Source organism: Porites lutea, chromosome 7 (assembly GCF_958299795.1).
Source record: "Porites lutea chromosome 7, jaPorLute2.1, whole genome shotgun sequence".
NCBI lineage: Eukaryota > Metazoa > Cnidaria > Anthozoa > Scleractinia > Poritidae > Porites > Porites lutea.
This window is the reverse complement of record NC_133207.1, coordinates 24,372,428-24,393,014: the sequence shown is the minus strand read 5'-3', so window position 1 is coordinate 24,393,014 and position 20,587 is coordinate 24,372,428. Positions and strand designations below refer to the sequence as shown.

Genomic DNA, 20,587 nt, shown 5'->3' with positions numbered 1-20,587 from the left:
ACCTCTCATTTTTTAGCATTATTTATTTATTTATAAACATATTTATTTTATCAAGAAAGGATTTTGCTACTTTTTGCAGAATTGGAATACTATACAATTTCCCTGAAGTGGAGGTTGTAAGGCAAAAAAATACGGGCTACAATGCGCTATTTTTTTTGTCAAAGAGGGCGAATGGGAACGAGGGTGTCTAAAGGCAATAACAAACCTGGAAAAAAACTCTATAAAGCAAAGGCCACTCTGGGTTCTCAAATGGAAATTAGTCATGAAGATAAAACAGTGCAGTAATCATTATCCATGATCACCGTTTCTATTTCCGATTTCTGCCAAAATCTTTATTTTGGGCGGCGATTTATTCGTCTTGCTATGCGCCTAGAAAAAAAGTTCATCGTTACTTTGAAAAAGACATGAATCACGAATATCTGTGATTTATTCTGAGAAATATTTCCACCAAAAAACTGTCAGAACAGCCGCACCGCCGAGTAAACAAGAACCATACAAAAAGGATGGAACTGAGGGAAGAAGATGCTTCTCTGTGAATGAAAACTCCATAAATTTGGACTCCAAACCCTGCAGTAAAATAAAATAATAATAATAATAATAATAATAATAATAATAATATAATAACAATAATAATAATAATAATAATAATAATAATAATAAACTAAATAAACTAAATAAATAAATAAAAAGTGAATTGGAGATGACACCAGATCTGAATTTTTAGTTAGCAGAATTTCATGCACTGAATTGGAACCTCTCCTTTTTGGTCACATGAATTTGGGCTTGAGACAGGGTGGGTTTTGTGTCCAATTGCATTACGGGAATGATCTACCGTGTGGCACGAAATTTTTGCTGGAGTTTATTTTCGCAGACTGGCAATTTTTTGTGTTTTGAGGAAACTATTTTTTGCGATTAGGACAGATTGGTTTTACTTGTTATGAATGAATTTTTGAGATTTTCAGAAAGCCCGGCCAAATCATTGATAATGTATGAAAAAGCAAAGGGCGGATAGAGGCCCATATGAACTTACTCACCAGGATGACAGAACGGAAGGCAAGTGGCCTCTTTGTAAACAGGTTCTCTAGTGAGGTATTGGGCGATGAGACAGGGAGGAGGGGGAGGGTAAAACCCCCGTGCTAATCTCTCTAAATCACGTTTGACTCTTCGCTACCTAAATTGCAGGGAATTTCTGGCGTTGGACACACATCTCATTAAAATTCCCGTCTATTTTCATAAAAAGCAAACTTCAGTCGACAATTTTCTCAAGCCAGTTCTCTCTGGGTCAAATATGTTTTTGTCACGAAGAAGTTGGTCATGCGATAAGCAATAATCAGCAAGTTGAGTGCCTAAGTTTCTTGTACCTTCGGGTCTTTCATGATGCTACTTACCTCAGGATGAAGTCGTTTCTTAGCGTCATCCTCTGTTATTATGCCAAGTCTACTCAGGACCTAAAATTAAACACAAACACGAGAAAGAAGACAATGTCACGGCATCACTGCCGACTGAGGTTTGCCCAACTTCTAGAAGGTCTGCATTCTGCATTAGGTCGTGAATGAGCTCTAAGTATCGCGGTCTTGACCACAGAGCTCAGTTCCTGCAAGCTACACTAGTACAAAACCTAAAAAAGCTTCTAATTAACAAGTCGACAACAATTTCCCATGGTCTATAACCCTATCGACTATAGAAATGACGTCAAAATGTTCAAAACTCAAAAGAAGTGGTTTCACTAGCTTTCACTGCAAAGTTTTGCACATTTTCACGTCATTTCTATGGTTCATAAGAGCACAGACCATGGAAAATTGTTGTCGATTTGTTTTTTTACAATAACATTGACCGACGGCTTTTTACATCCATTTCCGTTGAAGTTCCTCGGAAAATCGCGCGCGCAAATAAGAGGAAAACAAATTGCGCCACCATCACGTCACTGTCACGTCATATCCATGGTCTGTACTCTTATCGAGGGAGAAATCGCTCAATTATTGTAAAAAAAGTTATTTCCCTATAGAACTGCGACAGTCTGTACTTCCCTTCACGGTTCAAGTTATCAAATCTGCGACACTTAAAGGATTGTTTCATCGAGCAATACTCACCTCTAACGCCGCTCGTTCTCCGGATTCAACAGCCCCCTCCATGTAACCAGCCCAAAGAGACGCTGTAATGGTACCAGCAAAATGAACTCGACCAAACGGGACACGTAACGCTCTGAAACAGAGACCAACAAAGGACAGCTGAAGAGAACAGTAAGCAAATTGCTTTAACAGACTGAACGCTGTGGCTTCGGCTGTGATTACACTAACCGGATAGCTTTTTGTGCCAATATCAAGAGCTATCTGGTAAAGTATGAACAGCAACGGCACAGAACTGGAACAAGTTGTTAGAGCGATTTTCGTATGACCTTGAAATGAAAACGCGCGAACAAAACAGAAACAACAAACGAAAAGAAATAGAGCGATTTGATTGGTTTATCGAACGGATACAATACGCATGGTTGCGCTTTTGATTGGTTAAGCGAACGCTTGGGTGAAAAAACCTCATGCCCGAGAACTTTCTAGAAATCAATCGATACTTCGCTTTGACGTCATACTGCAACACGATTGGCCAATCGAACTATGCTTTCTCCATATTAAGGTTTTCTTTGGCTGGAAAACGAAAAGTCCATGTTTTGATCGTTTCATTCACTGGCTGAAAACTGGTCTTTATACTGGTTTTTAATACCGATGAAAGGTCACTTACTTTCCGAAGTTCGATAAAACGCCAGGTGGAAACGTTCCCACATAGCAACCACCTGCAAACTCATCCGCCATCCAGTTCTTTTCAAGATACAAGACGGGCTGAGGAAAAGAATAAACATAATCAAATACTCTACTATACAGCCGTTATTTGCCTCGTCGCTCGTCTCTGTTGGCTTTTTTCGTCTTCGAATAGGGTGAAAAATCTTGGGCCATTTTCTCCAGCTTTAAAAGTACGGTAAAACGGACAGCAAAAACGTGCAACTTGTTTTGTAACGTTGCTGCAAAGCGGGTTGAATAGCGATGTTGCGCGTTTACCACCCACGAACCAAACCTGTCATGCAACAAATCGAGTTGTTCAGTTGCAGGGTGCGAGGAAAAGTTATTGCAGAGAGTAGAGTTTAGTTCTACTTTGCGACAAAATCTGTACACGTTGCGCGTTTTCCGGCTCAAGGCAAAATTATTTTGCAGAAAGTGACGTAACTCCCGTACATGGCGTGACTGCCGCGTAATTTTATCCAATCGCAAGTCAGCATTAACCCAACTTGCAACAGCCTGATTTATTGCAAGACAGGTGGTAAAAGGCAAAAAATTGCTTTTCAACTCGTTTTACAGCTCTGTTGCAAAACAAGTTGCACGCTGCACCAAGTGCATAGCTATTAGGCCTCAGTTCGTGACTGTATCTCAGCAACAAGCAGCACATTTTCAACAAACTTCTTACTCGATTCAAGCAAAGTCTTTCTCGAGTGCGCCGCCAAAATCGAGCAGGCGAAAGAAAGTCTCTGCTAGCAGGATAGGGGGAAAATTAGTTAACAATCAAACCAGAGATAAAGGTTGAGTAACTATTTAGAAAGCTGACTTAAGGTACTAAATTTTACCTCTAGGGCTTCGTCTGTGTCATAAATAGTCGCATATTGTTCACAAACAAGTTTTTGTCTGTTAAAATGAAAAATAAGTACGTTATTCAACATTTCCTAACGAGCAGAGTGTCAGGGAAAAAAAAGCACTGGCGTACCTTTCTTGTTTTGTTAAAGTAGTCAACTGCCGTGCTCGATCTGCCAAAATAAATCTATAAAATAATAACAAACTGAGCGTGTCATGATGGCAATATACCCACCCAGGCGTAAATGCGAAAGAAGGGGGGCGGGGGGTGTTGAGAAATTGTGAAGAGAGGGGGAAAAGAGGAGAAGGGGAACTGATTATTGTAACCGGTGTTACTTTCCTCTATCTTCCCTTTTACGACTTCCCCTTCTCATTTTTCTTTCACCTTTTGGTCAAAAATTAGTCTCCTATGCAGCCGCCTTTATCTCTTCACGCAACGATCAGAGTAGTTTTGCGTAACGACACAAAAACGGCTGCGCCAGCCAGAGAATATTAAAATAGTAAAAACGCTTAAATTATATTTCCACGTCTTTCTCTAATCTCAAACATGAATTTTTAGTTGATCTCCAACGCGAAGTAGACTCGACCTTGTTCCTTCCTGAGAAAAGCGCGGGCTCATATCCCCGAACAGCGGGCTGTTAAACGAGCCTAATTTTAAAGGAATTAGCCGCTCATAGTATTAAATAATAAAAATGGAAGCGACGAAAAATGTTCGAAGTGCGCATGTGTTTGATTTAAAATAATTAAAGGAATTTTATTTGGTGTTTGGGACTTATTACAAAATTCATTCGATTCGGAAATATCTACAGGTGAAGGGAAATATCATAAAAAACACTTTGACTTATTTTACTTGGTGTTCAACTCCTACGCATTAACACTGATCAAATGACATCCTCTCCCGAAATGAGAAAATGATTTCTGTTGATTCATTCTCCTTGGTCTTGCTGAAGGAAAATGTTGATCGAAGTTGATATACGTTTGTAGTGGGGTTGTTGTAAGCGTTCTTGTTGATTGATTTGAGTAAGCTATTTCACTACTAATAGTTTTGGTTTTTAAGTTATTTGATCATCGATAGAAAGTTTCTCCTGACATGAATTCGGTGCAAAGGATTTAAGATGTACCAATTTAGTGCATCTCCGCGGTAACACTTCTGTTCATGAAATATGTTTAATTAGAGCCTTTGATATATTTTGTTCAGTTTAACATTTTTGACCTTTAATCTGGTGTTCCGTCGATATTTACCAGGAAATGACTACCTTATTTGTTTTTACCAATTTAAGAGTGGTTGTCAGAGAAAACCGGGCAAAATCTTAAAAATGTCAACGGAAGGGGGTCAACAGAATAAGTTCATACTAACATCATAGATAGGTTAGGTGCACTAATGGACAAATACAATAAACATAGGTTCTTCACTGCTCTTGTATTAGAGATACGAGCATCACTTTATTCGACCCCCTCGGACGCCATTTTTACAAGCAAATTTTCACCATTTTCTGAAACTCACAGAACCCTCAAAATTTGACGAGCGAAGTTTATTTTTTGCATGCGATACAGCACATCACAGAACTACTTTCTGAAACCATAAGAATTGTTGAGCAGCCACGGACAAGACTAAAATTTTCTTATTTTATCTGACCTAAATTCAGTGTCTGCAAACGAGCAAAAAATCGGGCATTTTTGAATTGATCTACAGCGCACAACTAAAACGACAGAACAACTCTGACAGCCAAATTGCAGTCTACTATCATCCATGTAACCAAAACACTAATAATCATTTTGGGCCATTGAAACAGAAAGAAAACTCACATTTGTTATAGTTTCCAAGCTTTTTCTTGCAAACAGGCCGATCCCTTCGTGTTTGTTTTAGGTCCTCTTCGTGAATTTTCTTTCATATTTCGCTGTAAAGTATGTTCAGCAGCTGGAGAACATATCAAAAAGCTCGAAATACTGCTTAGGTTACATGTTCAAAGGGCAAAAAGTACTGAACAACGGGATGAAACTAGAAAATAACAAAGCGACGCCATCTTGAAAATTCAGCACTCAGGAGGGACTGGCACTAGTAGCTGCCTTGTCCTCGATGAATTACCAAATAGGTAAACAAACAAACCGGCTTATCAGTCACCTACTACAGTCCTATTTCTTCTTCAATCACTACTCTTAGTTACATTTAGCTTGTTTTGTGTTGTCGTTTTTTTTTTTTTGGCGGAGTGATAGGGTGTGGTGAACAGGTGACCAATTTTCATTACTTTATTCAGTCTTCATTTACTCCTCATTCACTTCATTTTGAGTTACCCCGTATAAGGCTTTCTTTGGAATCTTTTTTTCCCACAGCTTTATTGGGTACTCCTGTAATATACAATATAAATTTATAATACAACACACACAAAAAAAAGAAAAGAAAAGGAATTTAGAAGCAAAAACCCAAAGGGGGTAGGTGCAACGGGACTAACGTCCCATGCAAGGCACCGCCTTTATTGTATCATCTATTTTTGCGTGAGTCTTCAATCACCGTCCATGTCCGAAGGTCCACTCATCTCCTGTTCCCGATTTCATGATGCACTTTTCATAGTCCGGAAGGCTTCGCCCGAAGGGTACCTCTTTCAAGCATCAGGTGTAACAAAGGGTACGAAAATCACACGTTGAAGTATGTGAAAGGAGAGGAACATCTTTCATTAAGTATTTTAAAGGACCTATTATTAAAATGCTTCGAAGAAACACGCCTTATGGCAATATCATTTACATGTTAATTCAGTTAAAGGTTACACGAAAATGGCCCGAAGACCTCCTTTCTTACCGATTTATTCTTACGAAGGGTACAACTTTTCAATGGTAGATACACGAAAGGGGTACCTTTTGTCAAAAATAGTATATATAAGGGTAAGGGACTGGACCTTGGGGCGGACTCTCTCCGAGCCAAGCATCAGTGAGTAGCCTCCCACCCCCCCCCCTCCCCCTTCTCCCTAGGGCTTTCCACAAGTTGCTCGGCAACTTTTTTGCAACTTCTAGTATTTAGAGCGACTTTTTTCGTTTCAAGCAACTTTTTGTATAATTTGAGCAATTTCTCTCACTAGTTTTTTTCCAATTTTGAGATATCTGAGCAGCTCTTAGTGCTTAAATTGGCCTTGCTTCCATATTGCACAGTGTTTTAGTAGACAATTTATGAATTTCCTATGAAAAAGGAGCCAGATCCTCACCCCTTGGGGGCGGGTGATGAGCGCAAGATGCAGCCGGGCTGCTAGGTCAGAGGTTTTTTTGAACAAAAAGGCAAAATGGGGGACTTCGATTCACACTTGACTGACACGAGTGTCTGAGGTGAAGAATGTCATTGAACAGTTTTAATGGCTCATAATAGAATTTTTACAAGATTAATATGAATATTGATGTGTAGTCTTTACTCATACATTTTTGGTTTTAATTGTGGTTTACCGGCTCCTGAAGGCGGACAGAGTTATCTAGCAACGCTAATTACGCCGCGAAATTGCACAAAATTACGTTTTTATACTCTACCAGGAGCCATATATGTCTAAATCGGGGTAGTAGACCGTAACCGTAAAGGTATCCAGGTAACTGGATACCTTTTTCAGAGCTGATGGGGTTGACTTCATCGAAATATCAGGGGCACCCAACGAGAAGATAGTTCAAAACCACTTAAACATAGCATTGTTAAACGTATTTTAGTAAATTATAGGGATCAAAACTTACCTTTTCGAAAATTTCAGCCAGAACAAAGGCTCACGAAAAATTCTAGGTGACCTTTTAAGGGTAAAAATCCGTTAAAAATAGGCAATTATACCATTTTTTAGATGTTCGAAAATCCTAGGGAGGCCGACAAGCAAGAAACTTTACAACAAATGTTCCGAAAATTCTAGATCGCAAATCGTCTTCCGAACAGATATTTTCCGAAAATTGTCGTTGGGTGCACATGAAATATATATCATAGCCACTAAATGTGCTAGTTTTAGCACATTTTGTGCCATCTTGTATGACTCGCGCGCGCACTTTTTGCAACAGCGCCGTGGAAAAGATTAACGAACGAAATGGCGTTGGAAATTACCTCCTTAGGAGATGGATACATTCCATTTCTGTCATTATTGCCTCCTCTGAATTTAAGGCGAGACCTTGACAATTTCTCTAAATATGAGGACTGCTTTGTTAAACACCGTAGTGAGAGTGTTTTTGACAAATCCAGTGACGAAGAGACGTAGGAGATGTCAATTCTTTCACAGCTACACCAGTAAACAAAAAGGAACCTAGTGGCTGCAAACTTTCAGGTGTGCGACTTCTATCAATGATCAATATGATGGAAAAGGTACCGACTCGAGTTAACACTCGGACCCCTTTTACAAATTTTTGAACGGCCAAAAACTTGCACGGATCCGCCTTATCTTTACATGCGACCCGCGGAACCGTAAAGTTTTTGAGCTGCAAACAGTACTGTAATCTGTAAGAGAATTTGCGCGTTCCCTCTAAACGTGGCGTTTATCTTGTGTGGACCGTGCAAAGAGCATATTGAAAAAGAAGTGACGGCACAAAAAAACAATGAGTGGAAGGGGTACAGAGTGAGAGTCGTAAGAACTCCTTTAATGGTACTTTTTAACAAAAGCTCCTTCCAGATCCTTCCGGTAAACCAGATACTACTGGTAAACGCTATGAATGGCTTATTTTGACAGCTCTTGTGAACATTCGAAGGTCTATTACCTTATGGAAATACGAAGTGACAGCGATGAGATCATCAGTTAGAAGGCTTACTTTCAAAAAAGTACTTCGTCCGCTGGCTCTCTTGACCGCTTTGCGGCCTAAAATGCCCGCTCCGCACACTGATTCAACTACATGTACTATGTTTATTTTAATCATAACTATAACAAAATTCTCAAATCTGATTGGTTCTCAACTGCCCTGATTTCAGCCTTAATAGGACAGTTTAATGGGACAGTACGCGTCATGCCTAAGTAATTGGACAGTACGCGCCATCACGCGCGCGCTTAAAGGGCTTTTTTTTTTTTCATAGCTAGCGAAAAAATCTTGGAATTTCTTGTGTTTTGATTTAAAAAGAGCCCTATATATCACAAATTTTGTTAAAGTTATGATTAATTGGTAACAGAACTTCGTGTCGTCCAATCCGGTGTGTAATCATACTCGTGATTAAACAAATCGGACTCCCGCTACGCGGTCGTCCGATTTTGTTAATCACTCGTATGATTACAGACCGAATTGGACTCCACTCAGTCCTGTTACCATTACTAATAAACAGTTGGTAATAAAAATTATTGCAAATTTTACAGCAAGCAATATCCACTGCCCGCAGTTAGCCCGCACGCTTCGAAACTCGCGAGTTTGATATACAGCAAGTCTAGCTAGCTAGCTCGCATGAGAGCGAAGTTAAGTGATTCAGTAATTCATAAAGAGACAAAATAGATCTTTAATATTATCTACATTCACGGGACACCTCGAAATGGGGAGGGAATGAAACAATGTCAGTTAATCACCAATTAACCTGCGATCAGGCGTTCTTCTTGCTTTTTCCTTTGAAAGAAAAACAAGCTAAATCCAACTAAAAGAAGTAATTGAAGAAGAAATAAGACTGGAGTAGGTCGCGGATAAGCTGGTTTGTTTGTTTGTTTGTTTTTTTTTATCTTATTGGTAATCAGGAGCCCATAGGCTCCTGGTAATAGTTCGTAATACCCCAAGTTCGATAAAAAAAATTCTAACATGAATCCGTGGCTTTCTGGTTACATTTCTATGTTAGGTTTGGTTTCCTATGTGCTCGTGGAAAATTTGCAATTTTTGTCCGTGTGTTTAGATATCGAACGCAGCTACTAGTGCCAGTCCCTCCTGAGTGCTGAATTTTCAAGATGGCGTCGCTTTGTTATTTTCTAGTTTCATCCTATCGTTCATCACTTTTTACCCTTTCAAAATGTAACCTAAGCAGTATTTCGAGCTTTTTGATATTTCCTCCAGCTGCTGAACATACTTTACAGCGAAATATGAAAGAAAATTCGCGAAGAGGACTTAAAACAAACACGAAGGGATCGGCCTGTTTGCAAGAAGAAGCTTGGAAACTATAACAAATGTGAGTGTTCTAATTTCTTTCTGTTTCAATGGCCCAAAATGATTATTAGTGTTTTGGTCACATGGATGATAGTAGACTGCAATTTGGCTGTCAGAGTTGTTCTGTCGTTTTAGTTGTGCGCTGTAGATCAATTCAAAAATGCCCGATTTTTTGCTCGTTTGCAGACACTGAGTTTAGGTCAGATCAAATAAGAAAATTTTAGTCTTGTCCGTGGCTGCTTAACAATTCTTATGGTTTCAGAAAGTAGTTCTATGATGTGCTGTATCGCATACAAAAAATAAACTTCGCTCGTCAAATTTTGAGGGTTCTGTGAGTTTCAGAAAATGGTGAAAATTTGCTTGTAAAAATGGCGTCCGAGGGGGTCGAATAAAGTGATGCTCGTATCTCTAATACAAGAGCAGTGAAGAACCTATGTTTATTATATTTGTCCATTACTGCACCTAACCTATCTATGATGTTAGTATGAACTTATTCTGTTGACCCCCTTCCGTTGACATTTTTAACATTTTGCCCGGTTTTCTCTGACAACCACTCTTAAGCGTGTTTCTTTGAGTTTTTGACCGAATTCATGGCAGTGGATAACTTTAATTAGATTTAAGTGATTTTATAGGTGTTTTTGTGGTTAAACAACTATTGTTCAAAATTCTGCCTTGTACTTTGGACTGCATTTTAATTTACCCTCTGAGTTTTGCGATCACGTCCGTGGTTAATTTATGAAAACGTTTTAGCCAATCATCTTCGATGAAGAAGTTTAACACCTTCTGTAAATCAACAACAACCTAAGATTTTCAAATTGTAATTTTAGTACTTTCCTATATCTGTTGTTAATAAAAGTTTGAGTACGACTAGATACTTTGTAGTTTTTTATATTGTTCTCCTTGTTTCGTATTGGCCGGTTAACCTAAAAATTAGACTTACGTCAGCATTAGTTTACACTTAGCAGATGGTTTTCTGGGACTTACGAGAGTGTGAATAGAGAATACAGAGAGAATTGTAACTCACAATCAAGAAACAAATAAAAGTCCTGAGTCAAAGAAGTTGTATCGGTTTGTAGAAAGGCTTCAGCTAGTCCCCGTCAGAAAAGTCTTTCAACAATAGGCCTGTGAACAGTGTATTTCTACACATCTTCATCGTATTCTGTGGTCATGTGATGGAGAATTTTAAGCCAAAAGAATAAAGAGAAAAGACGTTTTTACTCAGGGAAACAGACGACTCGAAAGGATTTTCTCCTTTCTAAAATAGAATGTTCGCCGGCTAATCTAAAAAGGCAAACCATACAACTTGAAGGGCGAAACGATGGAAACTGTACCCCATAATAGCTGGATGTGAGCCATCTGGCTTCGTATCATCATATCCCTCTTCCACTGGGCCTTCGTCGGAATTAAAATAACCAGCGAGACCTTGAAGAGAAAGAAAATGTACTTTAAAAAGAAGCCAATCACACTAGCTAATAGGGTACTTAAAACGCATCCAGAATAATGTCGATGCGTTTACAGAAAGTTATAATTAAGACTGAAAAATAGCTTGAAATTATAAATGAGTTATACATATCACTAAAATTCAACTGAAAAAGTGAAGGTTTAAGAAATTCAATTCGATTCACCATCACCACAGGCTATTTGCCAGTGATAAAAAACCGTGAAACGGAAGCAGTAGATATCTTGAATATAAAAGTGTTCTGCGCACCGAAAGTCGGACCGCAAGCTGAAAGTTTGAAATTGAGTTAGCCAGGCGATAAAAAGATCTTCATGCAAGTGTTGTTGTCTTCCACTATAATCACAACGCCGGAAGAACGAAAAGCTCATCGATCAAAGGACGATGACATTAAGCTAATAAGGCGATTTAATTTACAACCAGTTGCCAAAAAGGCTCGAGACACTGAAACTTTATAAACTTATACAGTCGAACCTCCATGTGCGACCATCTCTCGTGAGCGACCACCTCACATAAGCAACCGCCAATCCAAAACACCAAAGCTTCTCGAGTCTAATCACTCTACAGCGACCCCCTCTCATCATCATCATCATCACCCCTACGGCTACCGGATTGGACAGGACATTCATGAAGATTTTAAAGATTTTATTCCCCCAAAAAAACGCTTCACCATCGCTGTACTCAGGTCCCTGGTATCCTCTCAGGCAATCATATTGGGGTTGTTAGCTTACGTGAATGCACTCTCATAAGCGACCGCCACCAGTTTTTGTGAATGACGGGTTTAATATTTTCTATTCAGTTTTTTTTCATCCTCCTGTATAGGCGACTCCTCGCAGCAATGTTTGCTCTCTACGTTCGCCGTATGGACTCACTAATCAGAGTATGCGAAGAACTTAAGTGACAACATTGACCATCAACTATATCGCAAACTAGAAATTACATGCAATTAATTCTCTTCCAAAATGCAGATGTGTTTGGAACACTTCGATTCTGGAAGATACCTCCTGTCGGTCGATTCTTGTAAGCGACCACTTAATCTTTGGGTGGTTGTTACGAGAGGTTCTACCGCAGTGGTGTAAGGGTGTTTGACAAACTTGACGTGATTTGTGGCTTTCTCCTTCGTTAATAAAGTTGTAAGGCGGATCCCAAGATCATATCATGCACTTGCAAATGACAACAGTGGAGGGGAAAATCCGTTGCATTCGTAAGCATATATTCTTCCTCATTGGCGCATAACAGTTAGAAAAGTGTTTTTTTTTTTGCTTAAGTATCTCATCTATTTTCAACTGGCTGTAGCTTGAATAAGCACCATTTGTCATGGACAGCACGATAGTAAAACAATGGCACAGAAAGGAGTTGCCAAGCATTTTTCAAAATTATCTTCAGTTTGCCGATCAAGTACATAATTATAATACACCATATCCCCTATAAAGAACTCTGATAAACGACGCACAACAACGAATATTGGAAAACAGTCAATCCAACCTATAGCTGTTGACCTCTGGAAAGATCTTCCTCATCATTTGAAAGACCTCCCAAATTCCTCCTTCCCACGCTTACTAATACAATATCTACTGAATAGAGAAAGTTGACAATACTCGTTCTTTCCTACATAATAATGTATAGTGTGTGTGTTACTTATTTATTTTCTTTGATCTTTCTTTACTACCATTATACCTGTGATTGTCACCATTGTGTTAAAAAATAAATTTGTAATAATAGCTAGGAGCTAGCACGTAAACATTTGATAATTTAGCTACTAGACATCCTCTTATCACATATGTATGTTATGTAACAAACTTTTTTCTTTCCATTCGATTAGCCATCGCGAAATGCAAAACTTCTCTCTAGTTGGATATAATAATAATAAAGGATGTTGTTGTTGTTGTTGTTGTTGTTAGATTCGATGCATTTCCATTTCAAAAAAAATTCAATTCAAATTATTCGTTCTCTTCAAGTCGTACCTTTTTCTCTCCAGAATGGCCGTTTATAGTACGTAACAGTCTTTATAATGGATCCCATAGGAATTCTTTGAATGGCCTGGATAGTGAAAGGAAAGCAACTTCAATTCAATTATTTGAAGTAGCAGCCACTACTATCAAGGTTTTTGCAACAAAACAGTGCAAAGAATCTTTTAGTACAAATAGATCAATTACAGCGGAGCTCCACGCGCAGGAACCCCATTGCAAAGAAAATTTGGTTATATCCATCCAAGAAATTTTGTGCAAACGTCCGTCCGTCCGTCCACCCTTCCACCTGTTCTTCCGCACCACAGTACAGCCAATGTGAAATCTCACACTTTCTAGCTAGTAAGGTACCTGCAACCTGAAATTGCACATCCATATTGTGGTCAATTGACAGCTGTCAAAACAGGGTAATCGCTGACCAGTATCACATGACCGCATCGAGGTCACGTGTTTTTTGAAGTTATTCGCTGACAAGTACTTGTTTTCAAGTGATCGCAGGCTCAACTCCCAGTGGACTTAATTGCAATTGTCACAAGTTTATTGTTTGAAGCAAATTATCAATTTATTTACGAGAACTTTGCCTTTAGCCTTGGCTAAATCTATATATTACACTAATCTAAGGACAGTTACTATTAACAAGAACTGACTACTCTCTAGAGTGTTTTTAATAGGACTCAATCCACAATTCGGGTAAAACAAAAGTGGAGTTTCAAAAATGTCCGGATTTGTGTTGACCAGGCCTAAGAACGTACACGCCACTTTGAGCCTTGTGAGGGAGACCGAGCCTAGATGGCTGTCAAAGTGTATTCTGGGACTGTTTTGGGGGACGCATTTTCAACATGGCGGAAAATTCGTCCCATAAAACAGTCCCACAATGCACTTTGACAACCACTTCGACCAGGTCTCTCGCGCAACCTCAAAGTTGCGAATACTTTCACCTAACTTCTCACCTGATTTTTCAGAGCTGGAAGTGGAGGAATGAAACTGATTCGTCCAAGAAGTGCAGGAGGAATTGTGCTTATAACAAATGATGCCTGGAGCGAAAAGGAAAAAGATGTCGAGAACTTAACACGTGAACGCGAGCACTTAAATGTGGTAAGGGCCCACGCATAGAAAAGAAGAAAAGAAAGCGATTGTAGAGTTTTAACCGATCCACGAGAAAAACAAAAACAAAAAAATCCCATTTTTTTTAGTGACAATGAATTTAGCACGAAAGAACTAATTTGGACATCTTCTACTGGAGACGGACTGCCATTTTATGTGCTCATTCGAGAAACACGAAGGTCTAGCGTTGGCAGGGCAAAGGAAGTACCTTCATTTCTCAGTTATTTTAAGACTCTGAGTATTGTTCCGGCTTCGGGAATCGAACCCGCGACCTCCCGCTCTGCAGTCAAGCGCCCTACTAACTGAGCTATTACTGCTAGAGTAAGAACTAAGAAGTCGAATATATTCGGCAAGTTGCAAACCTTGTATTCAGATCCATCACCACATAAGACTTTTACATGATCTACGCATTCTTTGATTCCAACAACGCAACTCTTCAACTTAACTCTATCTGAAATTCAATGCAAGTAATTTTGTGGGTCACTAGTCACTTACCCTGGGTACCAGAGGTTTTTCTCGCGTGCGGCGGGAATTTTCGGTGTTCGCCGAAGGCCGACACATCTTCGGCGTAGGCCGAAGCCACGGGCGGTGAGACCACGAGAAAAACTTGACAGAAACCGGAAACCGCGCTAGAAAAGTCTCTGGCACCCAGGGTACTGGTCACTAGCTTCAGAGGGAGTTCGGATTTGACGTCACGCGTCAAGCTCGTCGGGAGAATAGACCTTAATCATGATACCCGCCATTTTTGCACGCCCTTTAGGATCAATGGGATAAAAGCAATGCCGGTCACGTGGTATTTCAGCGCACCTTAGAAACTACGTGACACTGATTTCATTTATCAGTCCTTAGGCACGTGTAAAGATGGCGCGTATCGTGAATAAGGTCAATTCGCATGGGACGCTCAAAAAAAGGCGAAATGACCTGGGGACGGGGCTAAATGGGCCATTACCTAAAGGATATGTCAGTAAGGCCGATTCTAGGTAGAACAAATTTGATTTCCGCCAGAGATTTACTTGCTGTCCCCAATATTGTAGGAGGCTACGTGTGGCAGACTACTGCCGATTTTGACACGTTCAGGCTGGCTCTTTAGCGACGCAAACACTATATAGTTTTAGGGGCAAGGATTAGGAGAAATTACGCGGCACAAGTACCAAAAGGGCGTGTGAAGGAGGAGAGCCTATCGTGTTCTAGCGATAGTCCTAAGAGTGACCAACATTAATTTTCTCCTAACAATTTCTACAGATCATCACGAGAGAAGTTGATCACCAAAGGAATAATGCTTTAATCTTTTCTCCAAATTCTCTCTCAACTATTTCTTTAAAGGACTGTACACGGATCAGTGAGGAGAATCTGTATATCAATATTGAGGCAAAAAAAGGTTCTTTCCACTTTGAACTCCTGCCACACAGCTTAGGAAGGGCATTTAACAATTTAAAATTAATTCACACCAACACTACTTCAAACTTACCACCAAGCTCTTGGGCCATTTTAATGCTGATAGTTTGAGAGCCTCCACAGAATTTCATTTCCTAGTTTGTTCAAAATCAATGAATACTTTAATTTATTAAGTAGACACAAAAAATTCCGTTAAATACTGAATTAATAGTACAAGCCTTTTGTAATAAGATTTTCAAGTAGTTTACTACAAACCTGAGCGCCACCACCTTTAAATTCAATGTTACGTTTTATGCCTGCATGGAAAAAGAGAAACAGCATCAGTATCTTTCAATTATCTGCCACCGAAGACACAGAGCCAAATGTCTGCCAGGTAGTACAGGGAGGTGCAAGATCATGAGACCTGTAGGATTTAATTTGTATGAAGTTTGGCATCTACAGTTCAGTTGTGTTTAAGCTCACCTCCTCCAGAATGTAGATACCACAGGAAAAACAACAGTGAGATGTTACAAGGCTCTGATGTAAGAATTCCCTGTACATATGCAGTGGCAACAGCCTTTCCATATCTATGTGGCAATACAAATGGTTTTTCAACTCTAATTAGAAGATATGCACATGTATATGACAAAATTCATTAACACACACAATTTTCATTAATAACGGGACATATGACTTATCAAAGAAAACAATAATTATTGATTTATATGGCTCTGAAACAAGAGTCTGAGTTCCTTATTCCTCTGTGTTCCATTGGTCACATTACAACACCTTGTCCCAGATCTTACCATCAATATTCAGTCATTTTGTTATTAATTATTTACCTCAATTACATTCACAGATGGAAATTTGCTCACCAGTAGGGCCTACTTAAACCTTCTTTCCCCTTATATATCTGGCGATTATCTGTACTAGTACAATAGTTTGGGAAAATGGCACCCACTATCATTTGAATACCCTCATTTGCTAAGCATACACAACAGTACATTTAAATTTCAGTGAAACTGAAATACTGTGTTGACAAATCTTTATGAGTGTGTATGTTAAAAAGCTCCAATTTGGCACCAAAATTATTGAGCCACTCTTGCCAAATGTTTCTCTTTTTTGATCAAGAAAATCTCCCCTCCCCAGCTCCTTCTAACCAAACTTTGTTAAATAAATGTTGTTGCCTTGTAAATTGGGTGTTTGTGGCACAACATTGTTTCAGGAAAATGGTGGAGGGAAAGTTTTGAAGTAGACACACTGTCTAAAAATCATCAGAAATGCTAGTTTAACTGTCCCAACTACACTGTACCAACCTGTCAAGAAGACTGAAGCTATGATGTATCTCTAGTCGAGTACCTAACATGTAATTGGCTCATTCAACAACTTTTTATCTTTTTTTAAACCTCTGTGATATTACTTTTACCTCGTCCAACACTTCTCATCAATCAACTGTTGAACTGTCATGGCATCCCACTCTAATGCACAAGCAGCATTCCAAGGGTCCTCCAATGGAACTTTGCGGCACATGTTGTCTAGGAGCTGCCAGAAGTTGTTAACATCCAGAGCTCCTAATAATGAACCCATAGATGGAAGGGCCCCTTGCTTGGTCACTCTTTTCCCCTATTAATGAATCACACACCGATTTCATTAGGTGCAACTGCAACCATGCTGAAGGAACGTTTTCCTTACTTGTATATTGTACCTCATTCAGTTGGATTTAGTTAATATGCTAGCAGTGTAGTTATCATAAATGTTTAGTACAAAGAATTGGCTTTAATAATTGCACACTTTATCAACTCGTTAAGGAATTTCAGGTCTAATTATGTGCTAGTATAATCATTGTATCATTACATCAGTTAATAAAGACAAAATGAACTCTCAGTGTTGAAGGTATTTTCTTGGCTGGTGAGTGAAGGGTGAAGTGGAAGTAGGTAAAGTGCAGAATGTTTCATCATATCTGACGTAAAACTTACCAGGTAATTCTCCACTGTGTTTCCCTGGCCATAGACTTGGAATGTCTCCACACCCAACTCCTGGGCAAGTCTCAATAATCTTGTCTGAGTTTCACACACATAAGCCCCACCCAAGTCACAATATCCATAGCTAGGGTCCTGTAAATGTACAGAGTACAGTATTGTTTTCCATAATAATGATGCATTAAATAAAACTTTTTTATAACCATGCATTAAGTATAGCCTTTAAGCCTATCCCAAATATCCACATACAAATTCTTCTGCGCCCAGTTGTTCAAAGGCTGATTAGCAATAACTTGAGCGCTAACCTTAAATTTAACCTTAGCCTGTGAGCAAGCTCTCCAGGGCACTCTGGCGGCATGATGGGAAAACGAAGGACTGCTTGCAACTGTGTCTCTGGAATTAAAAAAATCTGCAGCGAAAAAGTCTGTGCATCATGTTCATTGGTAGAGATGATATTAGTTATGACAACAGTTCCATCTTTCACGTGTTTTTCAATGTTTCTTTACATTCATGCTCGTTTCTGCTTCATGCCGATTGGTGGAAATAACAGCTCAGTTGACAGGGAGCCACTGCAGGGAATTGGAGGCAAATTCAAATTCCAGAGACATTGTTGCAAGCTGATTCTATTTTTACAAAGAGGCAAAATCTAAGATTTACAGGAGAGAAAGAAGAGGATGCATCACTGGTAAACATGAAACTCAGACAGCTGGAGCTTTCAGCCAGTCATGTCGCCATTCTTGCCAGGCATAGTCCATTGACAACTAGTTATTTTGAGCCCTGCCAATTATTATAAAACAGACTTTAAGCTACACTGTAGCTTAGAGCTCCAGGACATTTACATGAACGTTTTGCACCTTGGACAAAATTATTTTTTCTACCGTGTCTTACCCTGAAGACAAATATATACCTCCGTAATAAAATAAAATGTACCAGGGGAAATAAAAGACTTATATGTGAGACCACGGAGTGGACTGTGTTATGTATGAAAGTCAAAGAGGGAAGAAAACTCATGCACAACTTACGTTGGAAAAAGAAAGAAAATGTGTATTATTCTAGATCAAGAAAGCATACCGTAAAATTCCGAAAATAAACCCCAGGGCCTATATTTTTCAAAGGCCCTTTTTGAGGGGCTTATTTTTGGAGGGGCCTATATTCAGAGGGGCTTATAGACAGAGGGAAATTTGCGTTATAAAATCGGTTGGGCTAGCTTGTAGTGGAAAGGAAATTTACCATTTTTGCTTTGTTTTACTTTGTATTCAAGGGCAAATTCCAAGTACAAGCCCCCCCCCCACCCCCGGATATTTGGAGGGGCGATTTAACAGAGGGTCTTTTTGCGTTACGATTTTGGGGTCATATATTTGGTGGGGCTTATACATGGAGGGGCTTATTTTCGGAATTTTACGGTATTTATTTAAGTCAGATTCGGCTGATCTTACTCACAGTCTGAGTTAAAGTTCTTCCTCCTGTTCTATCTCTTGCTTCAAGGATTACAACATCAATTCCGTATTCCTTCTGAAGCACTCTGGCTGAAAACAGACCTACAAGAAATCTCACAATGTAAATAAAAATAACTTGACAGAAGTGAAGGTCAATCAAACAAGCAAGAGGGACTGAGGAAACTTTAAAAATTTAGAGGTTCAAACTTCAGACTTTCGACATCAGACTTCTTTGGAATAATTTTGCAGAGTACTGTCAAATTACTTTCCATAGGCGACCACTTAAAATGCAAAGAGTTAGTGGTCATTTACAGGAGGTGGTGCCTTATGAGAGTCGAACTGCAGAAGGTTTTTTTCAAGGAGAATTGAGTATAAAATATTGATCCTAAGTTTTAAGGCAATTTATGGTTATTTGTAACTTAATCAAGATTAAATAACAGACACGGTATAACCTGCATTTGAGCAAGGAACTGTTGTTAAAGCGACCACTGGTTAGGACCAAGAACACTCTTGGAGATAAATCATTCCAAGTAGCAGCACCTAGATTTATGGAAGGGGGAAGGGGGCGGTGGTGTGGGTATCAAAATCCAACCTCACCTTGTCGATCAAATTAGGAACAATACGCAAAGCAATATTACGACCTCGAATTAATTAATTATTAATTATCTATCATCTACGGGAATGCTTCCTTATCTAACAGTGTGTTATTTCTTGAACAGTATTGAGCACGAGCACGAACAATACGCCTTGATACCATCCCATAAAAATCAGCTGTTGAAATGAAAATCCTCCCAAATTTATGATCCCAACGATTGCTTTCAGGTAGAAAGTCTGAAGGTTAAAGTCTGAAATCTAAAATTACGAATATTTAGCTCGAAGTCTGAAGCCCCTCTTCGCCTTTCGCGAAAAATACATTACCGCTTATTCCAGCTCCAAGAATCACAACAGGTAACTCGCTCTCCGCGGCTGCCATTTTGTGTTTTTGTGACAAGAGACTGGGTCCAGGTTTTGCCCGCGCGAGCGCGCGCGCTCGATGTAAACAATGGGCGCGATCCATTCAACCAAACTTTCCGGAAATTTCGGTCCAAAACTCAATGGATCGGTTCGGTCCAACCGGAAAAGTTTCGAAAAAACGGGTCCACCTTTTGAGGTGGTCCTCTTTTCCCCGTCGGACCGGTTGGAATTTTGGTTGAATGGTTCGCGCCCTATACTTTTACAGTAATTTTTGCTTGAGTTACATACTGATCGCAATAAACTTATTCATCACTGCATTTTCATACATTAAAGACACTGTTTTCTTTGTTACTACCAAAGATGGCTCTTCCATTTTCCTTTCACTTAGTGTGTATGCAGATCACCATGGTGATCGGGTTTCGAACATCAGTTCTTTGTTTACGAACCAGATTGATTTTCCAACCTCTTCAATCAATGGTGAATCAACGGGGCTTAGCAAAGAGAAATGAAGACAGCCCTATGCTCCAGCAAAATTTGGCGTGGGGGCTGGGCGGGGGGGTGGGGGGCTGGGGTCGGAGGGGGCAAACAAGGTGTATTGTGGGAAATGCGCAATGAGTAGCGAATTTTTCTCACAGATTATTGTCTCTCCCTGCGTTGG

General features: G+C 39.5%; 1 protein-coding gene across 1 annotated transcript; it reads right to left on the bottom strand.

Annotated features, from left to right (window-relative positions):
• Nucleotides 1-405: 405 nt before the first annotated feature.
• LOC140943295 (amine oxidase [flavin-containing] B-like) lies at nucleotides 406-19,957 on the bottom strand. Its single transcript, XM_073392376.1, has 17 exons — nucleotides 19,894-19,957; nucleotides 18,980-19,077; nucleotides 17,537-17,674; nucleotides 16,987-17,183; nucleotides 16,044-16,147; nucleotides 15,837-15,877; nucleotides 15,655-15,715; nucleotides 14,549-14,637; nucleotides 14,033-14,116; nucleotides 13,080-13,155; nucleotides 10,991-11,081; nucleotides 3,745-3,798; nucleotides 3,608-3,665; nucleotides 2,734-2,831; nucleotides 2,091-2,202; nucleotides 1,389-1,448; nucleotides 406-567 (listed from the first exon to the last, which is right to left on the bottom strand). The coding sequence occupies exons 1-17, from the start codon at nucleotides 19,946-19,948 to the stop codon at nucleotides 427-429; spliced, it is 1,557 nt and encodes a 518-aa protein (XP_073248477.1). The 5' UTR covers nucleotides 19,949-19,957; the 3' UTR covers nucleotides 406-426.
• Between the last annotated feature and the right edge of the window lie 630 nt (nucleotides 19,958-20,587).